General features: G+C 38.7%; 2 protein-coding genes across 2 annotated transcripts in view; one reads left to right on the forward strand and one right to left on the reverse strand.

The window, feature by feature from the left end:
* Positions 1–11428, reverse strand: part of taf2 (TAF2 RNA polymerase II, TATA box binding protein (TBP)-associated factor) — a 30864-nt gene extending 19436 nt beyond the window's left edge. Inside the window, exons 1-9 of the mRNA XM_015042205.1 lie at positions 11041–11428; positions 10849–10903; positions 9812–9972; positions 8847–8965; positions 8609–8750; positions 7669–7900; positions 6028–6212; positions 5831–5944; positions 361–460 (exon numbers count right to left, since the gene is read on the reverse strand). Coding sequence (XP_014897691.1) covers positions 361–460; positions 5831–5944; positions 6028–6212; positions 7669–7900; positions 8609–8750; positions 8847–8965; positions 9812–9972; positions 10849–10903; positions 11041–11090 — 1158 coding nt within the window. The 5' untranslated portion in view covers positions 11091–11428. The remainder of the gene's footprint in view (positions 1–360; positions 461–5830; positions 5945–6027; positions 6213–7668; positions 7901–8608; positions 8751–8846; positions 8966–9811; positions 9973–10848; positions 10904–11040) is intronic.
* Positions 11429–11630: 202 nt separating this feature from the next.
* On the forward strand, positions 11631–15448 carry LOC106953441 (THAP domain-containing protein 6-like). The gene is made up of 6 exons (XM_015042211.1): positions 11631–11785; positions 13059–13251; positions 13402–13515; positions 13678–13888; positions 14326–14479; positions 14610–15448. The coding sequence occupies exons 1-6, from the start codon at positions 11706–11708 to the stop codon at positions 14620–14622; spliced, it is 765 nt and encodes a 254-aa protein (XP_014897697.1). The 5' UTR covers positions 11631–11705; the 3' UTR covers positions 14623–15448.
* The last annotated feature ends 815 nt before the right edge of the window (positions 15449–16263 follow it).

A 16263-nucleotide genomic window follows, 5' to 3' on the forward strand; every position in this document is an offset into this window, starting at 1 on the left:
TCAGACTCTGCGGGCCTCTGTTAACTTTTTAAGGAAAAAAAAAAGAAAAAAAGGCTGAATATGTTTCTTCTCTTTGAGCTGATTATGGCAGCAAGACTTTGGTTGAACTTGAGCAGCCTTTTCTACCCAAACAACTGATGGAAAAAATGTCCAGTGGAAAGACGAGACAAAAGCACATAAATTTAAACAAGAAAAACGGTCTGAAATGATTCCCTTAAATTCATATAAAAAACCAGTGGGTTACTGGAGCTCCCACTGGTTATAAGCTTTTACATCAGAGGGAGATTTTATCTTTTTTTCCCTATGATTCTGTGGCTCTTAATGCAATTCAGTAGGAACAGTTGAAAGCAACACAGCTACCTCTTTAATCCAGTGACGGTATTCATTGACTCCAAAGGTCTTCTTCAGGTAGAGGCCATAAATGTAGCCAGAGATGCCCTTCAACACCCACTCATCAGCCCTGCAGGAGAACAACAGTTATAAGAGACAAAACAAAATGTCACATGGCTTCTTTCTAACAGCTGAATGTTTTCAATGTGTATTTCAATCAAACCATCTGGGAAATTGTAACAGATATGCACTAATTAGTGGAGTTTTTCCCTGAATGACACTGGTTTTTAGAAGCAGGGATAGGTCATCCTGAACTTGTTAAAAAAATGGTATACATTTGTTTTTCTGGAGTAAAGTCTGGATAGTTACATTCAGCTTTGCTTTGTATTTAATACTACAGTCTTCTCTCAGACCAGCGTTCAGGAAGCTACAGTCCTATTAACGCAAATGTAGTCTGTCTTGTTTGTAGTCTGTGATTTACACGATTGAAGAATTTTTTATCAAAGAGGGTGATTGTAGTGTTTTAATTCCCTTATGTCCAAAATAATAAGGTATTTAATTTTTTTTTGTGTAGAATTATCAGCGAAAGTGCAGTGATTGCTAATGCCTGGCTCTTTTCCAAGGCAACATATGCGTACAGTTATACAGCAGTAGTCTGTGTTTTTGACAGTTCAAAAAAGTCAAAACTTATCTGCCTTGATGGGATGACGAAAATAAGGTTAAAAGTGACTAAGATTACATTTATATTCAAATTGGGACCATTTTCTTTTAAACTTTTAATCATTTTTGCTTTTTAATGACAAAAGCATTGGAATGCACTCAGAAAGTAATCACTGTGCTTCAGTTTCTCCATATTTTCTTTATGAATTATGGTCAGTTATATTAAAAAGCCACCAAAGCCTTTGATATGAAGTTCAAACTTTTTGTCAGGCATAATTAGAAATGAAGAGAGAAACAGTTCTTGAACTGAATTGAGTTCAGAATGTGTAACTATGAAAGTCAATGTGAACAATGAACATGAAGAACTAGAGCTGAAACGATTAATCGGCTTAACTGTGATTAATCCATTATAGAAATAATCATCAATTAATACAGTAATCAATTAATCATTAACTGGAGTATATAGACTCCACAAAATGGCATTTGCTGAAAATAAAACCTAACCTATTCAGAATAGTAACCAAGTCAAAACTGTACAAAATACATATAGGTTTTGCACTAATATATGTTTTGCAATAAAAACATCGGTATCAGTAAATAGGTGTTAGCCAAAACTCCTCAAGTGGCCGAGTTTTAGCTTCACCAGGTTGTTTTTGCTATGTTATCCCATTTTAGGCAATAAAATGTTAATCTTCTTATCTGAATAAACCCATTGAATCATCCATTTTCATATTTGAATGTAGTTCAAATATGAAGTAGTGGAGTTCATTAAGTAGCTAAATGAAAAATATGTAGACTGTGTCATTTTTAAAAATATGATTAACCGTCAGAATAATTAATAACTATAATACTTTTTAGTTACCTGTAGCCCTAATTTGAATCTGGATGAATTGAATATGCAACTTATTCCTCCTAAGGACCAACAGGAACAACATTGATCCTAAATCATCATATGACCACACAGTCAGTGGATCCACTGAGGTCCACTGACTGTGGACAGTCCTATGACTGTGACTGGAACACATTTTCTCATTTGTTGGAAGTGAATCAGCTTCTTTTATGACTTAATAGACACTAAGTGACCTCACACTGATAATCCAGTACCGTCTATGAGGTCATGTGCTTTAATGCGATGATGTGAAGCTTCCAAAACACTTCGTTTGTCATTTCCATCTCCTTTCAGCCCACACAGCTTAGCTTCCCCATCCCAGGCAACTCCTCAGAATCAATGAAGGCCACACTTGAGCTGCCTCATCATTTCTGTAAGATGGTTTTGCCCTTTGGGTATTTTTGTGGCAGTCCTTGACACAACACACACACTGCTCACATAATTTTATCATCATGGATTTATTAGCCTGTTAAAAGGAGGCACAATAGGTTGATTCAACCTTGGTGGTTTCACCGCTTCATGCTGTGCTTAAACCTTGGCTGCCTTTTATTAGCGGAGCTGATTTTATCTGTGCATTTACTATGAGTAAATACAAAAGAAGAGATTTATCCTCCTTGAATGAGGGTATAACTACTGGGTCATGTTTTCATTATTTTCAGCTTCACAGAATCAGATTTTCAGCCTTAGATTTGGAAAAAATAGCTGAGAAATAAATCATTTTTTTTAAAGTTTCTCTTTAGGAGGTCATTATTACTGGAAAACTAACTCTGCTGCAGACACACAAAGCACAAACAAAACAGTTCTCTAAGAGGATAATAGTCAACAGTTCCACAGTTGTGCTCAAAACAACAATGCTATTGTCAAGGCTAATTCTAGCCAGTTAATTTCTGGTTCAGTTCTAGCCAAGATGGATGTCTCTCTATTGGCAGTGTATTCCCCACTATGTGGGCGAGAATATGGGTGGGAACGTGGGCGGGCTGTGAGCATGCAGGAGCTGTGGTCGATGCCATGATGATGTCATTTTGGCCGTTCCCTTTCTGCTAAATCTCTCAGTTTATCTGTTCATTGCTGGTCGCCCCGTCCAGTTGATGTAACGCTGTATGACCTTTTCTGCAAGTGTTGCCTTTACTCATCCAGTGGCGTGATTCCACTGGCCAATCAACAAATGCAGTCTGCTGTAGGGGTGAACCTATAGCAGTTTTCTGGCTGATTGCTGATTACCAATCTGTAAAAAGCCTGACCTGCCGATTAAAATTTTGGAAGATACCAATTTCTTTTTACTGAAATGTCACTAAATATAGCAGAGTTTGGCAAAGATTGGGTGACTATTGTTAACTGTAAATGTGCCGACATGACCTGGTGGACTAGGCTAACAGTCAAACCTTTCTCAGGAGAGAGTAGAACTGGACAGTGGTTGATTTTTCAACCTTTGTTGAGGCAGATAAGATCAATGGCTAAGATCGGCTTCATATTTAAACATAGACCAATTATCAATCTCCCAATATTTAGGAAACTGGCTGGCCGATAAATCGGTGCACCACTAGTCTGCTGCCAATCGAATTACTTGCACACAATACCCAGCTTGTTCCTATAATTCCTAAAACTGGGAGGAACTGCACAGGATCTGCAAATGGAGACGAATCTGGCCGGGGCTGACAGGGGAAGAACCAGTTAAGGCCACACCTGTGCAGAAGGGGCTACAGTGTACTGAACCACATCGGACCATGCCGTACCGCTCAGTGGAAACAAGATCTGTGGTTTACTGCAAACTTCCTCTGAGATAGAAGTGATAATAATTCAGTTTCAGACTGTAAGCATTATAAATGTGTCATTAAAGGTGTATTTATATAGCCATTTGTAATCCAGGTCAAAGTTTATTTTTTCCCCTCTTCCTTTCAGGTGGAAGGAATCAACACAGTTCTCTTAAAAATCGACTCTACCTACACATTTTCGAACAGCTGGAAGTTGCAGTCTGTGGCTTTTAAACCATAACAACTAGGAAACAACCTGTGAATAATTGCCTTATTAGTCTCATCTCACTGTTTAAAACTGCAGTCTAGTCTCCACTGGTGCGATGGGAAGAGACTGGTGGTGCTAGACTTCAGGAGGATCCACAGTTCTCAGAAACATTAGTTCAGTTACCAGCAAAAACACATCTATAGACATATTTCAGTTTATACAGTTAGTATTGAATATTTTTTTATGCTGATGCTGCAATATATTGAACAGTGGAATGTTATTTTTTTCCTCACCTTTGAATAGTGAGAAAAAAGAATTTATAGTGTTCCCAATGAATTTGTGTATGAACATAAACTTTCACTTTTTTCTCCCATTTTCAAAGACCTTGCTATTATTCTGATCATCCATTCATTCATCCATCCATCCATTCCATGATTAGAGCCTGCCAGGACTCTTTACATACATCAGTATGTGCTTCAGAATCTCGTGAATATGCTGATGTACCCTTCAAGTACGTCAGCTCTGCTGAATCATTCACAATGATGGATCATTTTTCTCTCAGAAACCCCAAAGAAACAAAAGTCATCAGCTTCATTTTTTTGAGTAGACTGTTTACAAACCAGCTGTTCTCTATGAAGCTTTAGTGAAAATTGTATGTCTCTAAGAGGAATATAATGGTACAACAGAGCTAAAAACAGCATGAGAGGAGCGTATGTGTGTGTGTCAGCGAGGATCAAGCAGCTTGTGTTCCTGGACACACAGATGCCTGTGGAGACCTTCAAGCTAACAAAGATCCCCTCCATTTGTCAGTTAACGCAGATGGGTGTGGTAAAGAGCCTTTTTGCTTTTCTTTGCGTCTGACAGGATAATGAGTCTGGCCTGTTTTCAGTTATGGGCCTCAGTGAGCCCCTACTCTTAGAAATTGCTAACAGCAGTGCCACGCTCTGTTAAAAGTCATGACACCAGCCTGCTGAACATTAAACACCACATAGAGGGAAGGCCCCACCACATGTGATGTTTGTTTCAAGGTCAGACAAAATGAGGGATGGAGAGGAGAAAATGATTGAGGAGGCAAAGACAGCACAGCACAATATATGGAGTGATATTCTATTTGTTAGGGTATTTTTACACCTAGAGTCTACAGTCCAGTAGACTCTGTTCAGTTGGGGAACAAAGTGGCAGTATTTGTTCCATTTGCAGTTGCTGCTGTTCTCTTTCACACTGTATTGTGTCAAACCAACCAAACTTTTCAGCAACCTGTTCTCCTCCCCGCCTGTGGGGGCGCTGCACCGAGAACAATTGAAGGAAACAACACAACTTCCTTCTTCAAGAAATGTAAAAAAACTTTAGTGGCATCAGATTTTTTTTAGGATTTTTCTCTTGTTTTTGGCAAAAAACCATGAGCCATTTCTCTCGCTACTGCTGGACTCATGAGTTTGTATTGGTTCTATTTACCCAGAATGCCCTGAGCTGTAGTCTGCTTTATGCTTTTGGAGTGGTCTGAAGTGTCAGCCCCTGTTATTAGGCATCCTTTCCCCATAACATAACAGCAACCAATCTGGTACATAGTTGGGACAGATTCTGATTTCTCACACTGACAAAAAAAAAAAAAAAACATAAAAAGTTGAGTATTGTTGCAAATCTCTTATCAGCAGCCATTAAATGCATTGAGTTCTAAATGGTAGCAGAGTTGAAAAAGAAGGTCAGGCTTTTCTGAGGATTGTTTACATGTTACTGCAAGACTCCTCCAAGAAATGCTGACAGTTCTTTTCCATTATGCAGACATGTGGTGTAGAAGGTTTATCTCAGAGTCCAACTACATCACGCTTTAAACCTCCAGAGACTCAGGAGCAACTACCCTAAGACGACCACACTGGAGAGGCGGTCTGGTGTTGAGTCATGGTGGTGGACTTGGTGGGAAAAGAGGTGAAATACAAACACTTGTTTAGTCTGAGGTTCTGTCCTCTCATCACGAAACAAGTTACGCCTCACCAGGACATTCTGGAGATAAAGCAGCCGAAGAACTGCTGGGCCAAGGCCTGGGCCAGACATCGTCGGGTCTGTGGGGTCTGGTCTATGATCATAGGGCTGTGGAGCAGGTTGGTGCTGAAACACAAAGCAAACTGCCTGAATAACAACCTACAAGACATGGAACAATCTGCAGACGAGACCTCCGTCTCCATGCAAACCTGAAAATGCTCATCGATGCGTAGGACGACACTTGAACATAAGCCTCGTCCACAAACACAGTCTTAAAACAGGAGTAAGGGTAGCGGCACGTCAGGATCTCCTCGTAGAACTCAAAAATCTCGTGCAGGTAGGACATGGAGTGTTTGAGCAGAGGGAGCAGCTGAGGCAGGCAGAAATGGGTCACCTGCAGAGGACAGGAGCACGACAGAGGGCTTGGTACTGGAACCCAGACAGTTGTGTCTCAGATACCACAACTGTGTTTAGAGACTGTGTTTAGAGACATCTAGTGGTCATTAGGAGAAGTTACATAAAGACTCGTTCAAATCTAAATTAATCTAGATTAATTTCACATATTTACAGGAAAAAACTTGAATATTCCCTAATCATAATCCATTTGCAAGAAAAAAAAGATACGATTTCAGAGATTATAAATTCAGATATTGTTAATAAAATGTGCCAGAGGTCCTCTAAGGTTCAAGTGGTAAATTTAAGAGATGTGCATTTGAGTTTAAGTGTCAGTGCTAGACCTGGGTTCTGTTCATTTATCAGACATCACCTGGGTCCGGACTCACCAGGAACGCCTCGAACCAGATCCAGAATACACACCTGAAATAGTGAGCAGGAAGCTGCAGGCAGTCTGGACCCAGACATTTTGTTCCTCTATTACAGGATCTATGTCTGACACTCTGGAAAATATCCACAAGTGCCCCTCTCACATTTCCATCTCAATTTTAGAAAACGTCTGCTACTTTTTGTCACAAATGTCTGACTTTATAATCTTAGATAACCTCCGAGTTTTTCTCATGAAATTAAATGTTTGTTTTTTTTTCCCCTCGCAAATGTCTGACTTTACAATGTCACACAGTATTCTAGTTTTAACATTGGAAATTTATGCCAGCAATATGGAAAATTGAATTTTTTACTTTGTGCAAATTTACAACTTCTCCACAGAGAATATCAGCGTTTTTCCTTATAGATATATGGAATTAACCTAAAAATGTCAATTTCTTTGACAGAAAATTACTCCTTTGAAGATTTGTGTCTCTTATCTACAATGGTCCTAATACTTCAGTATAAAGACGTCTATAAACAGACAGGCAAAAACCAAATGCTGCTTAGTATCAGAACCACTTTTTTATCTTTACATGGTTATGAGTTTTACTGGAGAATATGGATCTGAAATGAACTTGAATGACTCCAAGAAAATAATTAATTTTGCTTTTTTTCAGATAAAACAAGGTACGGGAAGATTGAAATGCAGGTAAAAGAAAAAAAATTAAATAGTCATCAATATTTTTAGTCAATATATTTTTTTAAAAAAGCCCCTGGGTTCAGCAGCTTCAGTCACTGACCGACTCCACCCTGTGTGGTGAATCAAACAGCTGATTTAGAGGTGACTTAACTAGATAAAACTTGATCAAGTTTTTAAAATCAGAGAAGGTTCTTCAGGTTAGGAGACAATAACCAGGGGGTTGCAAAGTCCCTGAAGTTCCTGGGTTTAACAAGGTTTTTCAGCGATGTGTAGCCCAATGATGAGCAACAGAAAAAAAAGAAAAACATTTTTTTCCTATTCTATTAATTTGAGAACAGAATGTCTGGACATCTTTCAGTGACATCCAGACAGATCACAGAGTACGCACCTCGTGCATGTAGGGGTCCACGAGGATTTCAAAGGGCCCCACAGCCAGGGAGATGTTTGGAGCCGCAGTGGGGATGGGAAGGACATAGTGGAATGTCTTCTTCCTCATGTCATGGGTGTAGATGGTCTCCACCAGGTCCCCACAGGACACTGCCACCATGGACGCATCTACAGTGAACTCCAGCTTCCATGTACACAGCTCTGAGTAGGAGTCCACACAGGGGAACCAGAACCTGAGGAGAGAAGGGATTCAGAGGGGGCCGCAAAGATGGAAGAATTCCCAGGTTTTATTTCATAATGTATTAATCTATTAAAGGGAAAGTATTATGTATTTTCCAGTCACATACTGCCATTTTACTGCATAGAAGTAACCATGGTACCTTCAGTTGTTATAAAAATGCTATATGTCATATATGACTTGGAAAGAAATTTGACTTTGAGGTTTAATGTCTTAACATTGGGACACCATCTCTTCAAAAACTCCACCTTCTAGAACTCATCATGCCTCTTCTATTAACCCATTAACAACAATTTTACCCACACTCTATCAAGAAGTAGCTTATATAATGAACCCAGCAGATGAGTAGTTCCACCAAGTGTTTGCTAATTGCTGCTGGCTAGTCTGAAGGAGCTGAATAAGGAGGGGCTGGGGAGGGCTGCTATGTGAGGTGGAATCTCGGAAACTGAAGCTCTGAGGAGGAGTAGCACCTCAAAAGCGGGGCTTATGTCCACCCAGGCATTTTGCAAAGCTGAATGGTTGCCACAGGAAATTAAAGGATTACTCAAACATGCATGAAATAATCAAAGCAACCCTCCAGGAATGTTTTTGATGAGTGAATAACATTATAAACATGATGTGAAGCTCAAAAAAGTCGATTTTACATGATACTGGTTACGATGAAGTGGCTTCAGATAATCTGGATGTTGCACTAATGTCCAACCTTGTGGAGTTCTGGTATCCAAAGGAGAACACGTGGGCCCCCCTCTCTGCCATGCTGCCTTCCACATCAGGAACAACAAAGTGTAGACCCCCTTTGGGCTGGTCCAATGAAAACTCAATATAAACCTTTAACACCTTCAGATCTGGACCCAAACACAAACATGTGATACGAGTCATTATCAAAACGATCTCAATCCTTTTTCTGACAGTGTGATGAGAATATGAAGGCAGTATCTCACCGTCTCCTTGTTTCCAGAGCTCAGAGGGAACTTTGATCACCAGTTCTCCATTCCCAGCGTCAGGGTCCACAGCACTTACAGCCGCTGTGTAAGCACTGGAGAAATAGTTCAGGTTCCGTCTGTGCAGACACAGAGGAAAAACATTGTTATCCAGCATTAAAGTTGCATTTCAATTCAGAAAGCTGTCCAAACATTTCCAGCTCAGATAAGCTGCCGGACAACAGCAGGAATGTCAGTAGAACACAAACTGTCTTTAGCAACTTTATACAGATGGTAGCAGAGTCTTAAACCCACCCATGGTCAAAAATACAAATATAGTTTCGGAAATTGGGAATAAAACAGTGTTTTTCCCAGCAACAAACTCCCACATTACTACAGCTCCCTCCACTGTGCTTAACTATGTCACACAGACACATTTTCTTATGGACAATGAGAAAATTGTGGGAAATAACTTTAAAACTGTGGTTGAAGATTAACATTTCCCCGAAGTTGGATATAAAACATCTGCAGGATTCCTCAACATAGTAGGCATTTCTGCAAACGGTAGGCTTTAAGTAAGGGAGAAAGTTAGTAAGGATGGAAAAAAAACAAATAAAGAACAAAATAATGAGAGGATTGTACAACGCAAAAAAACAAAGGAATGAAGAAAGGACCGAAAGAAGAGCTAGAGAGGAAAGGAACCTGAGAGGAAAATAAAGAAAGGAAAGCAGACAAAGACAACTTTTAGGCAGTAAGATATGGAATAAAATCTGGGGGAAAAATTTCCCATACTTTTACTTTATAGTTTCAGACCAGGAATAGCTTACACAGCAAGCCAAAATGATAAAGACCGGAAGAAATCAAAATTACAAAACAACAAAATGGCTAAAAGATGAAACAATAGCATCCACTCACACAGAACTCATCAACTCCACGATCTAAAGCGTAAACTAGTTTGTTTCTGTGACAGCTCTGGTTCTACTTACTGTTTGGACTCATTGTGGCATACTTCAAGTGTGGGGTCGTTGTAAATGAAAGGGGCTTCCAGATCGTTGACCCTGACCCTGTAGATTCTGCATTGTTTACTATTCAACTTGATCCTGTTCAGGTTGACCACTGTGGGGAAAATGGTCAGCTCCACATAGCCCTGCAGCACAGTGAGGAGGCAGAGGTCAGTCACTGCTATCACTAGAAAAATACAAATGATTTGAGGTTCGTTTATCTGGTTAGAAAGTAATGTTTAAATGATCACTGAAGCTTAGGAAGACACTCAAAGTTGTTTTTGTTGCTTCGTCTGGATTTCAGACTGAAAATAGGGATTAAGATGTGCTATTTTAATATGTAACTAGTAATTTTCCTTTGCACAATATAATTATCATGTGTGTTGCTGACCTCTTAACCAATTCACCATTGTAAAAAAATATATATTGCAACTTCAATCAGTATTTATCTAATTACCAAAAAACAGTAGCCCAGAAGGGTTATAGTTATGCTAAAACGGAAATTATGAAAGCAAGTTTATCAAAACCTTTGTTGAATGAATTCCATTGTGGTTTTTGCATTTTCTTGACCCTTCTAGGCCATCATAGGGATATTTTCTTTTAGCATAACTTTCATTGTGACCTTTTGTTGTTGTGCTGTGGTCTTTTGTTTTTGTGTTGTGCACTAGGCTAAAGTGGGAGTTATGCCAGCTAGTGTGCCATAACTCTCATGTTAGCATGAATCCTCTTCTGGCTTTTGCTGTTGTGTTGAAACTTTTGCATTTTGTTGAACCTACTAAGCCACCGTAAGTATGAATTTATGGATAATATTCCTTCAGTGGGAAGGTTTTAATTAATTAACCTGAAAAACCAGACTGTAAGAAAGCGAATGGACTGAAGTATGAGGGGGAATCCTACGGATGGATAAAGAGATCCATAGGACTTCTATTATAAATAGATAATGGATAAAACGAATGCTGCCCCTTTTCTTGTCTTCTTTAAGACCTGGAATGTAAAAATCCCCAACTGAGAATAGTACTCACAATGACAGACTTCCTTTGGAAATTGATGTTGTTGATGCACACCACCTGATGGGTCGTAAAAGCAATAACCAAATAATATTAACACGTAAGTAATGTGACAAACCCTAGTAAATATTAGTGACTATTCTGAACAGAATTGGAAATCAAATTTCTTTCATTCTGATTTCTTGTAACGAAGAACAGAATACTTATAATTTAAAAGGTCGTGGACTCTCAAATCCTTTATCCTTCTTCTTGTTCATCTTTGATTAGAGTTTGAATAAGTCATGCATCCGTGATGGTGCTCTTCACTTGGCGCTGCTGAAGACCATCAGAGAAAACTCTCATCACACAGCGAACAGATCTGCAGCTGCAAGCCGCTGTGGTGTGGTTCACCCGGAGACTCTCGTAAAAACTCCGCAGACGTATTTCCACATAAAATAATAAAGAGAAGCGGTTAGTTCCGAAGAGGGGTCGAATGACATGGAACCGTTACTTCATTGATACAGAAAAGAGACTCTGTAACATCAAAATAGACGCTCACAGCGCTGTAGCTGCAGCGCTTTGGTGTTCCGCCATTTTGTTTGTAGCCTTTGACCTGCCGCGTAAATAAAATAATAAAAAAGGGAAATAATAATAAATTTATAAAACTTACACTTATAAGAACGACACGATTTGAATCATAAGTATTAAATTATTATTATTACTCAGATAAACTTGAAAAAAAACACCTTAACTACTGCATGTGGGCGGAGCCTGCCTAGGAAGAGAAAACAATATTTCTCTTCCTAGGAAGGCCGTATTTCCTGCCTCCCAAATACGACGGCCATCTTGGAGCGGTCGTCCTACCTACTTGGCTAAATCATAAACATCTCAAGATGCCTCAATATTGTGCGGCTAATTTTTGCTCAAATCGACGGACTGTTGACGTTAGGACTCGGGGGATAACTTTTCACAAGTAAGATAAACGTGGAAGCATGCGGCGATTGAAAACCGTATGCATAGAAAAATTCTAAGTGCCTTATAAGTCTCCTGCTATTTTTGGTACAATATCGCATTAAGTGTATCAAATACACTGTTGCTTTTTACAATGAGGTGAAATGTTATAATGGGACAATTAAAGTTTGGTTAAAAAACAACAGCAAAACACTTAAAACCATTGAGGTATGTGAATGCAGACATTCTTTGCATGAGCTACACAATGAAACTTATATTGTACTATATAATGAATGTATGTATACGTTACGGATTTCCTCTCTGTGTTCAGTGTCTTATATTCGTGTTGTTTGCTTAGATTATCTTGATGCGTACATCATTATCTTTTCAGCGCTGATGTATTGTAAACGGTATAATTTCAAGTTTTGAAAAACAAAAGTTAACCAAATATTTAACATGAGCGCGCAGGTCCACAAGCGACCAGGTTAGATGGATTGAAAGCATAGAGAGTTGCATCTCGTGAGCGCGTGTTGAGTTTTGTACCAGAGTAGCGCTGGTCACTTTTAATTGTTCGTGTGTGGGACTTAAAATTTCGCGCATGGAGTGTAATACACGCTCGTGGGAAATTATTTGGTAAAAAAAAAAAAAAAAAGTCTTCTCAAGCACTGAGTAGCTCATCAAATTGTCAACCATTTAATATTTAAGCATCATCAGACAGACCAAAATATAAAGTTAAGGGGAAATTTTGGTATTTTAATGACCAAAATGACAGTAATTCAATATGAAATATGTGCAACTTTTAACAAAAACTCCAGGTGTATGTCTTTATCTGGTTAAAACATGTTTGTTTTTCATTCAGTGGGTAGAGAATCCAGAAATTTTACTCAATAAGAGTAGTGACAGTGAAATTAGTCAAGTAAAAGTCAAGACTACACCATACTAAAAATACTCCTACAATAATAATCAAAAAAGTTACCTAAGTAAATGGTAAATGTAATTGAATCAATATCACCATTAACCAACTGACAGCAAGATACCAATATCTCATGTCCACCATTCATACAACAGAAAATCTGACAGCAGTTTTCAAACAAGCTTCCTCACATTTTCATTAGTTTTGGTTCATTATTAACAGATATACATCAAAATAGGAGTTTAATTGAAGTAAAGTTATAATAAATTGAAAGTAAAAAGTAGTAAAGAAATGTGAACATTATAATGAAAAAACAAGACTAGCCTACTTTGAACAATGTTTTTGTGTAGACACTCGCAAATCTCCTGTTTTCGTTTTGAAGGTTTCCCAAAGACAAAGACATGAGGAAGAAGTGGGAAGCGTCTTTGCAGAGAGAGCGATTCACTGCAAGTGATTCATCCGTGCTGTGCAGTGAGCATTTTAAACGGGAGGATTTCGACAGAACTGGTCAGATTGTCCGACTGAGAGATGGTGCTATTCCATCAATCTTCAGCTTCTCTGCTGACCTCCAAAGAGTAGGTGTATCATCTTAAGTCTCTTAGTACAAATGTACAGATTGTATTATCACTCACAGGACAGGGTGAGATACTCATTTCTCCATTTGTTTATGTGTACAGATTACTATATACTGTAAAGTTCATAATCATGATGCTTTTTTATTTTAGCCAGAAAAGAGCAGGATGACAGTAACCTCCATAAAAGTTGAGCCTTGCCTGTCTGTGGCCTCTCAGGATACCACAGAAACTTGTACCTCACAGCCGCAGCCTCAGCCTAATGATGTGAGTATTTCTATTTTAAACATGATGTCATAATGGTCATGGCCATATTAAACTCTCAAACCACTCTCAGCAGTGGTTTGCTGCCACTCATATTAAACACTCTCACAACTGAAGACAGTCAGTTAGATCACATAGTGTAATCTTCATCTCTCTGTCTATTAGGATCATGGCTATGCCTTGCCAGCTTCTCTTACTGCTGTTACGGCTAAACTGAAGGAAGCCTTGGCAAGAGTGGAAAGTCTAGAGCGGGAAAAGAAAAACGCCATGGCCAGAGAAAAGAGGGCAAAGACCACAGTTCAGTCTCTGTTGGGGGATTTGAGTGACAAGAAACTAATTAATAAGAAGCTCAGAGAGAGGCTTGAATTATACTCAGGTAAGATGAAATTAGCTCTTTGAAACTCATATTCAAGACCCATTCAGTAAATTTTTGAAGAGTCCATTTATTTCAGGAACTTTAACACTAAGTGAAACACTTTATGTAGATTAACTAAACATAGATTGGAAAGGCTTTCTTGCTCTTAATTATGATTTCCTGCTAATTTGTGTTAATGAACACATGAGATTTTAAATTAGACACATTACATCAGACCAATAAAAAAACATTTTTAATGCAGAGATGTAACCTTAATGAAAAGTATGTCTTATACCTGCTTTTAGGTTGTCATCTATTTTCAAAAGGTACTTTTTATCTAACAAATGAGCTTCATTGGAACACGTATTCTAATTTATTTAATATAACTACAGTTTTTTTAACATCCTCAAATATTTATCTGAAGGAGAGGTTTTTCATTTTTGCTCTTAAAATTTCAGATCTTCAGCTGGACTTCTTAGAAAATCAGGGCCATGAGTACTCAAAGGAGCACAGAGAGTTTGCCCTCACACTCCATCTGCACAGTCCAAAGGCATACAAGTACCTCCGGGATACTGGAAAATTGCCCCTCCCACATCCACATACATTACAAAGGTAACCTTAATGTTGACCAGTTTATTTATTGTTTTAATTACAATAAACTTTGAAAATATACTTAATGAATGTCTATGTATGTTATGTCTTATCAGTAATTCCTGTATGATGTGTCTGTTTTGTAATCTAGGTGGCTGGAATAACAATCCATCTGCATGCCAGTTCCAGGACATCTGATGGTTCGATGTGGTGGCTCCCCTAGTGGCAATGTGGCTGCCCAGCATGACACCTTGTCCCTGTCACCTTTAGATGTCCTCTGCTTGAATTGCTGAAGAGTAACAATCTCCATTTCAGATGTTGTGTGCGACCATGGCGATCTTCCAAATAAGTTTGGTGGTCTGGTGGAAAATGCTCTGGTTTCTACAGCAGGATTTGTAGCAGATTCTACGAAAACTGCTGTGTCATGTGAGCTGGTCAGAAAGGCTGTGTCATCATTTGATGGGTTACCACCTCCTAACCCTGAACAACTATGGTTCCATCACAAGGCACAGTGAAGCTGCTGAGAGCTGAGATACTAGAGCTTCAACACAGCAACCTCCAAAGGTGTCAACCATTGCACACATTGTTCGCAAAGAGACTGGAGAAGATTAGACATAATTTGACACTCAGGGCTTCCCCCAGTGTATCATAAGCCTGGCGGGCAGGCAAGCTTTACTCGTGTGCGTTTAATCTCAACATGTTGAGTTTGTGTCTGCGCTGATAAAGCCTGAATTCCTGGTTAGCCGGTGCGTTGGTGAGCCAGTGGTACTGTCCGTGGAGGAGCTTTCATGCTCGCCTCGTAGTTGCGCAGCCCACGGGTTTATTTGTATTGTATTTGTTTGCAGTGACACAATGCATCAAACTGTACAATATGAAATGCTTTATCTACAGTAGAATTAATGCGCACATCCGCGCTGAGAGCAGACAAACCTGTCCCATAAAGCTTGGGCAACCAAAACAGTCTTTGTGGTGCTTATTAAAAACCTTAATAGCCATGAAATGGAAGAGCTACTAAAACCACGCAATTTGTCAGCTTAACATTTTTCAATACAACGATGTATTAATGCATCTTTAATACCGACGGTCGTATTAAAGATGACACTGATAATCATCATTCTTTCTGCCTTGTTCTCAATGGTTATGACTTTGTTTTTTAAGATAAAAATGCACCACATTGTCAAAGTCACTTCTCTTGATTTACAGAAAGGCAGTACAAGAAAAAACAGTTGCATTTTATTTGACGGGATGTGCACAAGACTGACATAACACCTGTCATGAATATAAAGAAGTCTTTATGAATGTTTATGACTGTTGTCATGAAGTGTCAATTGGTAAATAATGACACTTTTAATGCAAATTTGCATTAAAAGCCCCAATTTTGCATGATTTTGCAAACAATGTCACTTTAGTGCAAAGTTCACCCTTTTAATGGACTTTCAATGCAACCTTTAGAGCAACTTTGCATTAAAAGTGTCATTATTTACCCATTGACACTTTATGACAACAGTCATAACCATTCATGAAGACTCCTTCATCTTCATGAGAGGTGTTATGTCAGTTTTATGTACACCCGGTCAAATAAAGTGTTACCAAAAAAACTTCTGCAAAGCAGTCCTGTTTCTGGGATTTTAGCTCATGTAAAACCTTTATGAGCAACTCTATAAATATGTAAATATGGTTGTGTCATCACAGATAACTGATTATTTGTGTGTATTTATATAGTTTACCCATGTGTATATAATTATAAATAATCTAATCATATTAAGTTTTAATAATTAATCACTTCTATATTTGTATGATTGTAT

Source organism: Poecilia latipinna, unplaced genomic scaffold, assembly GCF_001443285.1.
Source record: "Poecilia latipinna isolate Pla-1442-1.1 unplaced genomic scaffold, P_latipinna-1.0 Scaffold581, whole genome shotgun sequence".
Classification (NCBI taxonomy): domain Eukaryota; kingdom Metazoa; phylum Chordata; class Actinopteri; order Cyprinodontiformes; family Poeciliidae; genus Poecilia; species Poecilia latipinna.

Coding starts and splice junctions, on each gene's coding strand:
- LOC106953441 (XM_015042211.1), top strand. CDS start 11,706: ATGCCTCAATATTGTGCGGCTAATTTTTGCTCAAATCGACGGACTGTT. Junction 11,786..13,058: donor CGGGGGATAACTTTTCACAA/GTAAGATAAACG, acceptor TTCGTTTTGAAG/GTTTCCCAAAGACAAAGACA. Junction 13,516..13,677: donor CGCAGCCTCAGCCTAATGAT/GTGAGTATTTCT, acceptor TCTGTCTATTAG/GATCATGGCTATGCCTTGCC.